The following is a 13,798-nucleotide window of genomic DNA, read 5'->3' as shown; positions in this document are numbered from 1 at the left end:
AGCATGATTACCTCAATAAAGTTTATAATCTTCACTAGCATACAGGTGCTGGTCATAAAATTAGAATATCATGAAAAAGTAGATTGATTTCAGTAATTCCATTTAAAAAGTGAAACTTGTATATTATATTCATACATTACATACAAACTCATATATTTCAGATGTTTATTTTGTTTAATTTTGATGATTACAAATGACAACAAATGAAAATCTCAAATTCATCATATCAGAAAATTAGAATATTGTGAAAAGGTTCAAAATTGATGGCCCCTGGTGCCACACTCTAATCAGCTAATTAACTCAAACCACCTGCAAAAGCCTTTAAATGGTCTTTCAGTCTAGTTCTATAGGCTACACAATCATGGGGAAGACTGCTGACTTGACAGTTGTCCAAAAGACGACCATCGACACCTTGCACAAGGAGGGCAAGACACAAAAGGTCATCGCTAAAGAGGCTGGCTGTTCACAGAGCTCAGTGTCCAAGCACATTAATAGAGAGGCGAAGGGAAGGAAAAGATGTGGTCGAAAAAAGTGTACAAGCAAGAGAGATAACCGCACCCTGGAGAGGATTGTGAAACAAAACCCATTCAAAAATGTGGGGGAGATTCACAAAGAGTGGACTGCAGCTGGAGTGAGTGCTTCAAGAACCACCACACACAGACGTATGAAAGACATGGGTTTCTGCTGTCGCATTCCTTGTGTCAAGCCACTCTTGAACCACAGACAGCGTCAGAAGCGTCTTGCCTGGGCTAAAGAGAAACAGGACTGGACTGCTGGTGAGTGGTCCAAAGTCATGTTCTCTGATGAAAGTAAATTTTGCATTTCCTTTGGAAATCAAGGTCCCAGAGTCTGGAGGAAAAGAAGAGAGGCACTTCATCCACGTTGCTTGAAGTCCAGTGTAAAGTTTCCACAGTCAGTGATGGTTTGGGGTGCCATGTCATCTGCTGGTGTTGGTCCATTGTGTTTTCTGAGGTCCAGGGTCAACGCAGCCACATACCAGGAAGTTTTAGAGCACTTCATGCTTCCTGCAGCTGACCAACTTTTTGGAGATGCAGATTTCATTTTCCAACAGGACTTGGCACCTGCACACAGTGCCAAAGCTACCAGTACCTGGTTGAAGGACCATGGTATCCCTGTTCTTAATTGGCCAGCAAACTCTCCTGACCTTAACCCCATAGAAAATCTATGGGGTATTGTGAAGAAGAAGATGCAATACACCAGACCCAACAATTCAGAAGAGCTAAAAGCCACTATTAGAGCAACCTGGGCTATCATAACACCTGAGCAGTGCCACAGACTGATCGACTCCATGCCACGCCGCATTGCTGCAGTAATACAGGCCAAAGGAGGCCCAACTAAATACTGAGTGCTGTACATGCTCATACTTTTCATGTTCATACTTTTCAGTTGGCCAACATTTCTATAAATCCTTTGTTTTTATTGGTCTTCAGTAATATTCTAATTTTCTGATATGATGAATTTGAGATTTTCATTTGTTGTCATTTGTAATCATCAAAATTAAACAAAATAAACATCTGAAATATATGAGTTTGTATGTAATGTATGAATATAATATACAAGTTTCACTTTTTAAATGGAATTACTGAAATCAATCTACTTTTTCATGATATTCTAATTTTATGACCAGCACCTGTATTTCATTTCAAGTTGTATATTTTTTATTTAGTCCTTGTTTCTTTATTTTATTACAATATTTTACTTCCTTTCTCCCAAAAGCATTCATACCCATTAAATTATTCTTTCCTGTTACTACAGAGTAAAAAAGTATTTTATAGAGACTTTATCTGGTCGACCAACACAGCAGGAACAGAGAGTTATATTGAAGCCGTCACATGATTGTCAACGTTTTTAGGAAATAAAAATCTAAAAAGTGTGGCATGCATTTGTGTTTGATGCTTTGTAGATCCACCAACAGTTAACAACTATTAATGGTTACGTCTGAAGTAATTAGCAAATAACAGTGTCAACTCTGTCTAAATGAATACTTTTAATTTTCATTTTATTAATTATGCAGGAAAAGCTTAAAAGCAAAAAAATAACTCATGCTATACTCAGTTAAAACTGTTTTTTTCCCTGGTTTGTGTTCAGCAGCAGCTGTCACACAGAAACCAGCCTCTAAATGACACATTCATTAAAAGATTGAATAAAATCATGATAACAAGTGAACATCAAGAAGAGTTTATAGGTTTTATTTTTTTAATAATGTTCTGAGCTGGTTGCTCTAATTTTCTGAGTAACATAATTCCACACCTTAGCATGGAGAGAACGACCTCTGTCCATAAATGTTTTTATACTTGGAGCTGTTCACCTGAGCTTGATCCGTCGCTGCATTAGTATTAGTAGTCCATCAGCTCTGCTGGGAACTTCTTGTTTAACTGAAAATAAAAAGTAAAACATTGATGTTGAAATAAAGAGCAGAGCTTTTGATCTGGAGAGGGATAAACAGTGACGGTCTAGACTGGAGGTTTACTGTGGATCTGAAATGCTCTGCTGATTAGTCGAGCCAAAGGTTCGAGAACATTATTGCTTAGAATTATGCATAACATAATTATGTTTTTAATAAAATCCTTTAGCTAAAATGCCATCAGAACGCTGATAATATTAAGTGTGTCTCAGCCCCCCCCCTTCAGTGTCCACCATATTGGATCAGTCCATTTGCTGCACATGTTCAGAAAGGTCCAAACAGACAGCAGCAAACCATTTGAAAACAAACCATGCAAAGAGCAGTGTTGCCAACTTAGCGCTTTAGTCGCTATATTTAGCCACTTTTCAGACCCCTCTAGCACTTTGATTTCTAAAAAGCTCCTAGCGCCAAATCTAGAGACTTTTTTCTGCTACTGGAGACTTTGGAGACAACATCTAAAAGCAGCGAACTCTGCTCTCCAGAGCGAGTAGATTGGTAACCCCGCCTCCTGCTCTCCTCTATCTTGTCTGCTGTCATGATTCATGCAGCTATTATTTCATCCAAATGAAAAATGGAGAACAGATAAGCAGATCATGGCTTGTCTACAGTGAAAAGAAGGACTGGGTTATTTACTTTGGCCTTTTTGGAAACACAGGAAGGAGCAATCAGCTAAGTGAGCTTAGTGCTTGGAAAAAATCTTTCATTCCTTTAGAGACAGCATGAAAAGTCAGCTGAGTACAAAACATAGAGAGGAAAACAAGAAGAAAAGGGACAAGAAGAGAGGGACACAACCTAGAACAGATAATGGATGTCTATTCTATTAACATTTCTACATCTGGAGAATGGGGCTGTTTGATGTGTTTTATGTCAGAGGGCCCCCTGCCTGTCTTTACCTAGGGCCCCACATTTCCTAAATCCGCCCCTGGAGACCAGCTAGGCAGGTGGTGGGTTAATAAGACAGGGGCTTTCAGAAATGTTATGATTTTGTTTTAGACATAAAGTTTTTGTCGTTTCCTGATCAAACTGTTGATATGAACTTTGTAACTGAGATGTAAATGCAGCAGAGGTTTATAGGTTATTGTAGTATGAAGTTTGTGACTAAAAGTTGGATGTTTGCAAATCCTTCCTGGGAGAATAAAAACACATAGATTCATATTAAAATGGTCTAAGAACATAATTGATCATTTATGCTTATCTTTAGATTTAGGCCTGGGCTTTGACTTCGCCATTCTAAAACATAGATATGCTTTGATCTAACCACTCTAGCTCTAGCTCTAAATTCAGTGTTTTTTCCCTATTGGATGTTATGCCTCCAACCCAGTCTGTTGCATCATCAACCGCTTTTCTCCCACTATAGCGTTTCATTTAGCTCCATACTTCCCAGTCTAATGCTGAAGAAAACTATCCGCACAGTAAGAACAAAAAGCTGCATTTTTTTTTTTGCTCAGATCTGTTCAAAGAACCTTCTTCCACATTTTTGCTGTGTTCTCTATTAAAATAAAATGACACATAATTGGCTTTTATTCACACACAGCAACATAGTTATTTACATTTCACTCTAATCCAAATGGTTAGAGTTGTGACAGCTACTTGGCTTTTCTGAATTTCTAAAAGCTTTAATAGCCCACATATTTATGCCATGTAGAATTATCATGAAAGGATTTGCGAGTTTAATAAGCAAATAAGGATTGTGGTGAAGCAAAGCTAGAGGCTAATTTACAGATTTAATCTCAGATCTCAGCAATTAAAAATAAATAAATTAAACATCATAATTTACTTCTTTAATAGATTTATGAATTTTAAATTCTCTTTAAACGCCATCTTATTGGTTTATTTTATGCACATGTTTTATTTAGGCAGTTGTGGTAATTTGGCGCTCCAGGGAACCCAGAAGGAGCAGGAGGATTTCATCACACCGCGCTCACACCCACAGGAAATTGCTTTGACTTCAAAATAAAAGCGCGCAATTCCCCCACCACTTCTACACAGATGAATATAGATCAGTCTTTATTTCTACAAATGGTGCTCTGCCATAAAAAATCAAGCGGTTTGTGCTAAATGTGCACATTTTCCCGGTCATATCAGCGGCTTTTAAACCGTTTTGGCGCAGAGGGAGATTTGTTCAGACAATGAGAGCGGATGCTGGTTTCCTTCTGATGACTCACTTGACTCTGGTCACAAAATCAGCTGTGCGCTCCGTGGCACCAGCACACCCAGCAGCGCGTTAATGGGAGTCAAGGAGGAAAGGAACAACCAGTGGATCTCCAATCATTAAAAATCTAATTTACCTGAATCATAGAATAAAAAGCACTAAAGGGGAGGAAAGTTTGGTATTCTATTAAGAGGGGAAAATGGGAGATTTGGGGAATTTCTCCATCCTCTGGTTTCCACTCAGATCCACAGTGAAGTGGAGCGGACCTCTCGGACGCGCCGGAGCTCTGCTGCGCCTCGGCGCGCGCCGATAGCGGCTCTGCTCTGAGGATGGGCGCGCACATCCTGGAGTCCAACTCCAGCGCCAACCTGACGCCCACGGTGTCCGAGGCTGGGATCGTGCTGCCGGGGTACCTGGTGGTGATCTTCTCGGTCCTCATGGTGACCCTGGTTATCGTGGTGGTGGCCGGGAACGCGCTGGTCATCCTGGCTTTTATCGTGGATAAAACCTTGAGGAATCAGAGCAACTACTTCTTTCTGAACCTCGCCATCTCCGATTTTCTTGTGGGTAAGTTGGTGTTTTCAGGAGCTTCTCTTTATCTCTAAAGTGTTAATAATTAAATTCCACCTCAAGAGTCCTTATTACGCACGATCCACATTTCTAACAGATTAGCTGCTCTTTTTTCATGGCTAAATGTTCTTTTATCTTAATTTATATTCATCATTACGCACCAATGGGTTAATTGCAGCTTTTCATTAATATAGTAGCTGAGCACCATCATCCATGTCACAGATTTACATCAGGATGATGAAAACATTTTTATTAAAAAAATGGTTCTTAATAAATCCACTCTTTATGAGGCATCATAATCTTTTTAAAAATAATTTGCCACACGTGAGTGGGCGACCATCCACTCAGGGTAAAGGTGTGAATGTTAATGAACTGGAGGTGTTGAATCATCATGCAGTAGCTTCTATCTATGTGTGTGTGTTCTAGGTGCCTTCTGCATCCCAGTCTACATCCCCTACAACCTGACCGGCAGATGGATGCTGGGAAAATGGCTCTGTAAGGTCTGGCTGGTCATGGACTACCTGCTCTGCTCCGCCTCTGTCTTCAACATCGTCCTCATTAGTTATGACCGCTTCCTGTCAGTCACCAGGGCAGTAAGTACAGCCTATGGAGACGCTCATTAGTGCACATTCACGCGCAGGTTACTCTCAGAGGAGCTCAGTCCCTTCAAAGGTTTCACGCCCCAGTGCAGATTTTGGTGCAAGGCGATGTCACTGATTTCCAAAGGTTGTCTCACAAATTCCACTGGAGTCTTAATAATAAAGTAATAATTGAACAGATGTCTAGTCTACAGTAGGGTTGTCAAAAGTATCGATACTCAAAAAAGTATCGATACTGAAACGTAGTATCCGGATACAATGCTCATTTTCAAAAGTATCGAGTACCAGTCGCACCTAAACAGTCATTCATCTAAAGTGCAGAATAGAGGAAAATGCACTTTCTGAACACTGTGTGATTGAATAATTCTGCGCACTTTTCAGTTTCAGACTTTTTTTGTAACAGTTGCAGCTGCTGAGAATTATTTTTGTTTCTTAACCGGTTTGGCTAGCGTCATTGTTATGTGTACAAAGCATAGCCAAGTAAGGAAAACTTAATTTTAATTTTGTAAGTTTTTTATCAAGCTTGCTAAATGCTGTGCACAGAAAACAACCTCAAAATGTTGTTCTTATTGTTTATTGTATTTATTTATTTATTGTATTTTAATTATTAATCAAAATATTTCTGTTGAAATTTTATCCTTGTGGTATCGAAAATGGTATCGAGTATCGAATATTTTCTTTAGTATCGGTATCGAGTTGAAAAGTTTAGTATCGTGACAACCCTAGTCTACAGTGAAGAAAAACTGACAAGGCTTTAAAAAAATTATACTTTCTAAATATTCTATTATATTCATTTGGCTGTGACTCCATCCTGGAGAGAAATATCAGCTGTGCTGCTGCCATCAACACCTTTGTTTCTAGATGTTGGAGCTTGGCCTGTTTTCCAGTGTAGTCCTGTTTCTCTGACTGTGACTAACTGGATGTGCTCTCTCCATCCTCTGACATGGGAGCTGGCTCGGAGCTCGTCTGCCTGGCTGTGTGTTTCCTGGACGGGGCCGCCTGTGGAGCTGGTTGACAGTTGCCTTTTGTATCTATGCTTCTTTTTCTATGTCTGCTTCTGTCTCCTTGAACCCCAGTGGGCCTCAGCAGATGGCCGCTCACACTGAGCCTGGTTCTGCTGGAGGTTTCTTCCTGTTCAAAGGGAGTTTTTCCTCTCCACTGTCGCTACAAGCATGCTTAGTGTGAGGGATTGCTGAAGAGTCAATGAGTCGATGCAATCAGCTGGTTTTCCTTAGATAGAAAACTTTGAATCAATCTGACTGGATGATCTGGTGAACTGGAAAGTGACCTGAGATGACATGATGTGAATTGGAGCTATAGAAATAAACTGAATAGAATTAAATGATAATGTTTTCTAGAATCTAGATTTATTTTATTAGTAGTGACCAAATGTTTTTTTTTTTTTTCTGAGTGCAGCTTCCCCACCTGTTGCTGCAGACCCTAAATTAGATGTTTTTGCAGCAAAGGCAGCTTCCTCTCCCCCACCTGTTGCTGCTCATTCGTTATGAACATTAGAGCTATGCTTCCTCTGAGGGATGAACAATTTTAAATATTTGGACATAAATGTATTTGTGGGAAAGCAAAAGCTTTATTATTGCTGATTGTTTTGTTTGTTTGTTTGTTTGTTAAACAGCCATACTTTTTCTAAACAGCTGAAGCTTTGTCCCATTGACTGATCCTGGAAAATGGTCGAACATTTTGTTTACAGCAGAATTTACTACAGGGATGTTTTTCATATATTAAAATTCCTTTTGAAATTATGGATTCATAAACAGTTGTAGTTATTTTCCATGTAAATAATTTTTTTTAGAGGAAATAAAACCTCCACCACCTTCCTTTATTCTAAAGAAACATCGTGTTGAAATGTTATAAGCAGTTGGTATTCTGCCTGCAGATTTAATGACACATAAAGATTAATCTAATCCAACTTCACCCAACCCTAATATAAAACAACATCCTAGAAGCTGATCAGAACGCTAATTTATTATATCAAAACAATCATATTTGAATTGATTGATTTCAGAGAAGCAGATGATTATTTGCACATGAAATGGAAGCAGGAGGATCATTATTGACATTCCTGTGTGAAGCACTGACCAGAACAGAAAGTGTGTTTCTGTCCAAAACGTATCGAATATAAAACTTTGTAACAATCTGATATTTTTAACATCTAAGCTTTTTAATCTGCTTTATTATTTCTTTATTAGACAGGACCAGGAATGTTTTACCTTCTGTTCTCACCTGTTCTCAGATTATTACTGGAACATCACCTCCTATCCCAGCTTCAGGTTGATTCTATAACCAACTTATCTATGAACCACCTTAGTTCACATTGGCTCTTCTCAGACTGCTTGTTTGCTTCAACCACTGAGACTATATCTACACTAAATTAAAGCACCTCAAAAGGTATCTCATTTTGGAAGAAATGCTACCTGCTGCAAACAGAAACCTTTTTCCAGAAATTTCTGTAATTGGTCACTTTAAACTTAGAATCTAACATTTAAAGCTCTAGTAACTGATCAGGGAAACTAAATGTAGATTTTCTTTGCAGGAGTTTGATGTTCAATTCTGTTCAGTCTATTTCTATAGCTCCAATTCACATCATGTCATCTCAGGTCACTTTCCAGTTCACCAGATCATCCAGTCAGATTGATCCAAAGTTTTCTATCTAAGGAAAACCAGCTGATTGCATCGACTCATTGACTCTTCAGCAATCCCTCACACTAAGCATGCTTGTAGCGACAGTGGAGAGGAAAAACTCCCTTTGAACAGGAAGAAACCTCCAGCAGAACCAGGCTCAGTGTGAGCGGCCATCTGCTGAGGCCCACTGGGGTTCCAGGAGACAGAAGCAGACATAGAAAAAGAAGCATAGATACAAAAGGCAACTGTCAACCAGCTCCACAGGCGGCCCCGTCCAGGAAACACACAGCCAGGCAGACGAGCTCCGAGCCAGCTCCCATGTCAGAGGATGAAGAGAGCACATCCAGTTAGTCACAGTCAGAGAAACAGGACTACACTGGAAAACAGGCCAAGCTCCAACATCTAGAAACAAAGGTGTTGATGGCAGCAGCACAGCTGATATTTCTCTCCAGGATGGAGTCACAGCCAAACAGGAACAGACCAGATGAAGCTACTATGAGAAAAAGCAGAGAGAGCAGAACGTTAGAGATTGAACTAACAGATTCTGCAGAGTGGGAGAATAGAGATAGAATGAAGCAGAATGATGAAAAAGGGGTCCCTATGTCCTCCAGCAGTCTAAGCCTATAGCAGCAGAACTATAGAGATAGCTCAGGATGACCTGAGCCACTCTAACTAGAAGCTTTATCAAAAAGGAAAGTTTTAAGCCTAGCCTTAAAAGTAGACAGGGTGTAACACACAGTATAAACAGTGCATCCACACATGACAGCTTCTTTTGTTGTAGCAGGATTATCATACAGGGTTATTGCACAGGGTGTTTACATGGTTATTTAATGGATGGTTAATCTGGAGTTGGCTTTTTAATGCATCCCTTAAAAATGTAAGAAATAAAGTAAAAATCAACTCTTTTTTGTGTCGTTGGAAGTTTAAATTATAGCAACCTTAAAAAAAATTCCAGTACTTTTTTATATGGTCAAAAGTTTTTAAAGTATTTATGGACTTCTGATGGTAAATGAAACCTATGTACATAATTTTACGTACAAAATTGTATTTTATCAACTTTGAATATTAAAGCATAAGAGGAACTTCTGTACGTTTTTCCATTTACCTGAAACTGCTTTAAACCACATTAACTGTATCATTAACAAGTCATATCAAAATGCAAAGTAAACAGGTCAGCGTCACTATTTTGATTTAAATATATTTGAAAGTATAGTATCTATAATCCAGTTAATGATTGATTACTTAATTAGTTGATTATTTCAATAATCGATTAATCCAATTAATAGTTTCAGCCCTACTGTCATGATGGGATTGAGATGTCTAACCCACATGCAGAGAACACTCAGGAGACAGAGAAAGAGTTCCAAGGTTTATTCACAGAGTTTTCAAATGTGCACTGGAACTGGGTTGGTCCGACTGGTCACGGGGTTTACCACTAAGGAGAACAGAGAGGTTAGAGGATTTCCAGGGATCCAGTAGTTTGTCGGGTGATTGAGTTAATACCTGCTCTGGGGCGGAACAGATCAGCAGGAGGGGGGTAACCCTGAGGGTCCAGAGGTTTGTCGGCAGGCAGAGGGCTGAGGGCTAAGGCAGAGACTGACCGAATGCAGGCAGGCAGATTTCAGACTGAGTCACTTTTCCCGGTTTCAGGTTTTCAGACAGGTCAGGTTCTGTAGGCAGAGAGAGAGAATTGGATTAGGCAGGTTCACGCAAAAACACAGAGATAAGATCAGGCAGGTTGGCTCAGGTCTAGCTGCACCATTACTGGCTAACACTCTGGCACTGGAGTGTCAGTCTCTGCCTCCTTAAGAAGGAGTCTCCTGATGAGCAGATTGAAGACAGGTGTAGCAGTCAGCTCATGCCCCCAGGAGATCTCGTGCGCCCTCTGGTGGAGAAAGTGGACAAACCTCCAGATCCCAACACCTACCACAGATATGGGCATATCTAAGGCAAAAATCGCCTCCATCGTCCAAGATGGACGTATTCAATGATGGGGTCGCGAAAAAGGAGGATTCATTTGATTTTTGGTTATATTATCTCTTGTTGTTTTTTTATTCGTCTTTAAATATGCATTAAAATGAATCCTACATGTTATAACAAATTAAAAAATTAAGGTAAAAAATGAGATGCAATCCCAAAACATGGAAGGAAAAACATGGAAGGTATGAGCAGTATGAGAAGAAGGGGCAAGGGTAATACTGTCTAAATAAAATAGAATAGAAAAGAAAACTCTTTTATTGTCCCACAATGGAGACATTCTGGTGTTTACAGCAGCAAAAAGATTATAGAAGAAATGGTCACACAAATATAGAGCAGAACTATAGAGATAGCTCAGGATAACCTGAGCCACTCTAACTAGAAGCTTTATCAAAAAGGAAAGTTTTAAGCCTAGCCTTAAAGTAGACAGGGTGTCTGCCTCACGGACTAAAACTGGTAGCTGGTTCCACAGGAGAGGAGCCTGATAACTAAAAGATCTGCCTCCCATTCTACTTTTAGAAGTTCTAGGAACCACTAGTAAACCTGCAGATTGAGAGCGAAGTGCTCTGTTAAAGACAGATTTTATATCCCCAACTTTTAGTGCTTTTAACATAATAATGTAATTCATATTTTTTATCCTAGATCAATCAAAAGCAGATTAAAGTTTCTGATGTTTTTTTTTACCCATTCTTCACAATCTCTTTTATAAACCAAACTCTTGTGAGGTTAAGTGAAACATTGCTATTAATAATCTAGTAAATTACCATCTATCTGGTTGCATATTTGTGACATATTTTATAGTTTTTTCTCTTGGCTACTATGATACTAATATAATAACTGTTTGCCATATGTTACGTTTAGCGTAACTAAACTATCTGTCGCTCTGCTTGCAGATAAATAATTAAATTTTGCTGCACATCGTCTTGCTTTTGCTTTTTTTTTATCTTGTGTTGACTGACAGTTATCACGAGGCTGGGATGAAATCTTATCTCTTCACTGTTCATTTAGAAATCCGAAGGGAGCATTATCTCTTTCATTTAGGGCTGAAGTGTCTTTGCTTTTGTAGTGAAGAGTCGAGATCGAGGCCAGTTCCAGTTAGGGAGCCGTCACAAAGAGGCGCCGTGTCATTATCACTCTTTTCATTTTCTCAACTTGGTCTTTAGCCTCATCATCAGCATCGCAGCGGCAACATACCCAGCTGTTGCAATGTGCAGAGGCAGCTTTGATTTAAAAAAGAAATAAAAGGAAAACAAAAGCAGAGCTAATAGCTGAAGAACAGCTAATAGAGAAACCCTTCTAAATGACAGTGCAAAGTGAGAGGAGGTGAAGTTAAATGCAGCGAGCGCAGAGAGAATGAGCGAGGGGAAACCAGATGTCTTTTTCAAAGCCATGTTGCAGCAGTGAATGTGGCTCTCAGCCCAACATTCCCCTGCTCTCTTTGGCTTCAGTGACACACCGTGGAGTGAGTGCGTCATGAGTGGGTTTTATTTACAGCATCTTCCCGCTGCTGTGACAGAACACAATAAGGGCTTCATCTGAAGAAGAAGCCAGTGGGTTTTATTCAGGCTGTTTGCAGCTGTGCCTGTTGGTTGGTCACAAACAGATGTATTATGATGCAGCGTTCAGAGAGCACCACTCTGAGTCACGCTCTTGTCTCTCTTTTTCTTGCAGGTTAAATACAGAGCTCAGAGGAATATCACTCGCCAGGCAGTGCTGAAGATGGTGGCTGTCTGGGTTCTAGCTTTCCTACTCTATGGCCCAGCGATCATCTTCTGGGAGGCGATCGTCGGCCAGAGCATAGTCCCGGCCCACGAGTGCTATGCAGAGTTTTATTTCACCTGGTACTTCCTGCTGAGCGCTTCCACCTTTGAGTTCTTCACGCCGTTCGTGTCGGTGGCTTTCTTCAACCTCAGCATCTACCTTAACATCCATAGGAGGAACAAGAGTGGGAACGCTGGTGCTGAGGAGGAGGCCAAACCACAGAAGAGACATAGGAACCACAGGGATGGTGGAGGGGGCTGGTCTGTGTTTTTCGTAAAGACTCGGAAGGTGACTTCCAGCGAGCCCGCCGCTATCTCTGCGGTCATAGAGGACGACGACATCCTGTCCCCGTCCTCTAGCGGCTGTCCTGACACCAGTCAGATTTTTGTGCAGAGGGAGAAATTCTCTCCGCACAGAAAAAACTCCAGGCTGTTTCAGCCCACGGCTTCCTCCATAGCGCCCGGCCGGAGGACTCCTGGATCCCGCCTTTCCCGGGACAAAAAGATCGCCAAATCGTTGGCCATTATCGTCTGCATTTTTGGAATATGTTGGGCTCCGTACACACTGCTTATGATCATCCGGGCTGCCTGTGGCGGCGAATGCGTGGCACACTACTGGTACGAGATAACTTTCTGGCTCCTGTGGCTGAACTCGGCCATTAACCCCTTCCTGTACCCTTTGTGCCACAGCAGCTTCCGTAGAGCTTTCTCAAAGATACTCTGCCCAAAGAGACAGTCCGTGCAGCCTCAGATTGAGATTCAGTCCTGTTAGATGAACTCAGCTGCCATGTTTGTGAATGCAGTAAAGTGTTGATGGTCATACACTGTAAAAATCCATACAATGTTCTTCCATGGAAAAAAGGTTTGAATCTTAGAAGAAGTGCATCACTTAATAGGATAGTTTGGGTATTTGAAAGGAAGCTGCTGTGAGGTCTTTATCATGGACTGTTTTTCTTGTTATATCGGAGAAAGTGAAAAGAGAAGAAATCCTACGAGCAATGGAAGACTGTTAGCTTGTCTGACAGAATTTTCATATTAATGTTTGGTAGCGATTTAAACAGCATAAACTCTTATATCAATAAGATACAACATTAGATTAGAGAATACTACCGTATTTTCACGACCATAAGGCGCACCGTACTAAAAGGCGCACTCTCAGTTATGTGTGCCATTTCTGTATCTAACACACACATAAGGCGCACCGGATTATAGGGCGCGTTTTTTATATACAGGTACATGTCCTCTACTACGTTTAAATACCTCTACTGCGTATTTAAAAATACAGCGGGAGCAAAACTGAGTATGACTGTGCTTTATTCATGTATTTATTACAAAGTATTAATCAAACCTGGGAGCTGGCAGAGAGACAGACACATCGCAGATGACAGAGCACTATGATCACTCCTCTGAAACAGTTTATTGACGCATAAATTAACTTAAAATGCAGAAACCTGCCGTCAGAATATGTTTGCTTTTATTATCCTGCTGCCTGCAGTTTAGATTTAGATGAAAAACACCTACCAGCTGCCGCGGTGAACCGCGAGGAGGCGACCCGGCCAGAGGCTGCTGATGAAGGGATTCCTACTGACAGCGCACCGCTGGTATGTGGGGGTCTGAGCGGCTCCGACAGAACTAATATTTGAAGGCGGGATGATAATCTGGATGAACTGACTGC

General features: G+C 40.6%; 1 protein-coding gene across 1 annotated transcript; it reads left to right on the top strand.

Annotated features, from left to right (window-relative positions):
* Positions 1–4,906: 4,906 nt before the first annotated feature.
* LOC119772444 (histamine H3 receptor) lies at positions 4,907–13,290 on the top strand. Its single transcript, XM_038268873.1, has 3 exons — positions 4,907–5,144; positions 5,574–5,740; positions 12,035–13,290. The coding sequence occupies exons 1-3, from the start codon at positions 4,907–4,909 to the stop codon at positions 12,893–12,895; spliced, it is 1,266 nt and encodes a 421-aa protein (XP_038124801.1). The 3' UTR covers positions 12,896–13,290.
* The last annotated feature ends 508 nt before the right edge of the window (positions 13,291–13,798 follow it).

Source organism: Cyprinodon tularosa, unplaced genomic scaffold (assembly GCF_016077235.1).
Source record: "Cyprinodon tularosa strain WSP-4 unplaced genomic scaffold, ASM1607723v1 ctg119, whole genome shotgun sequence".
Taxonomy (NCBI): Eukaryota; Metazoa; Chordata; class Actinopteri; order Cyprinodontiformes; family Cyprinodontidae; genus Cyprinodon; species Cyprinodon tularosa.
This window is presented reverse-complemented; position numbering and strand designations above follow the sequence as displayed.

Excerpts from the sequence above, each read along its gene's own strand:
- LOC119772444 (XM_038268873.1), top strand. The coding sequence starts at position 4,907 with ATGGGCGCGCACATCCTGGAGTCCAACTCCAGCGCCAACCTGACGCCC. Across the intron at positions 5,145-5,573 it reads CATCTCCGATTTTCTTGTGG|GTGCCTTCTGCATCCCAGTC; the intron begins GTAAGTTGGTGT and ends TGTGTGTTCTAG. Across the intron at positions 5,741-12,034 it reads TCCTGTCAGTCACCAGGGCA|GTTAAATACAGAGCTCAGAG; the intron begins GTAAGTACAGCC and ends TTTTTCTTGCAG.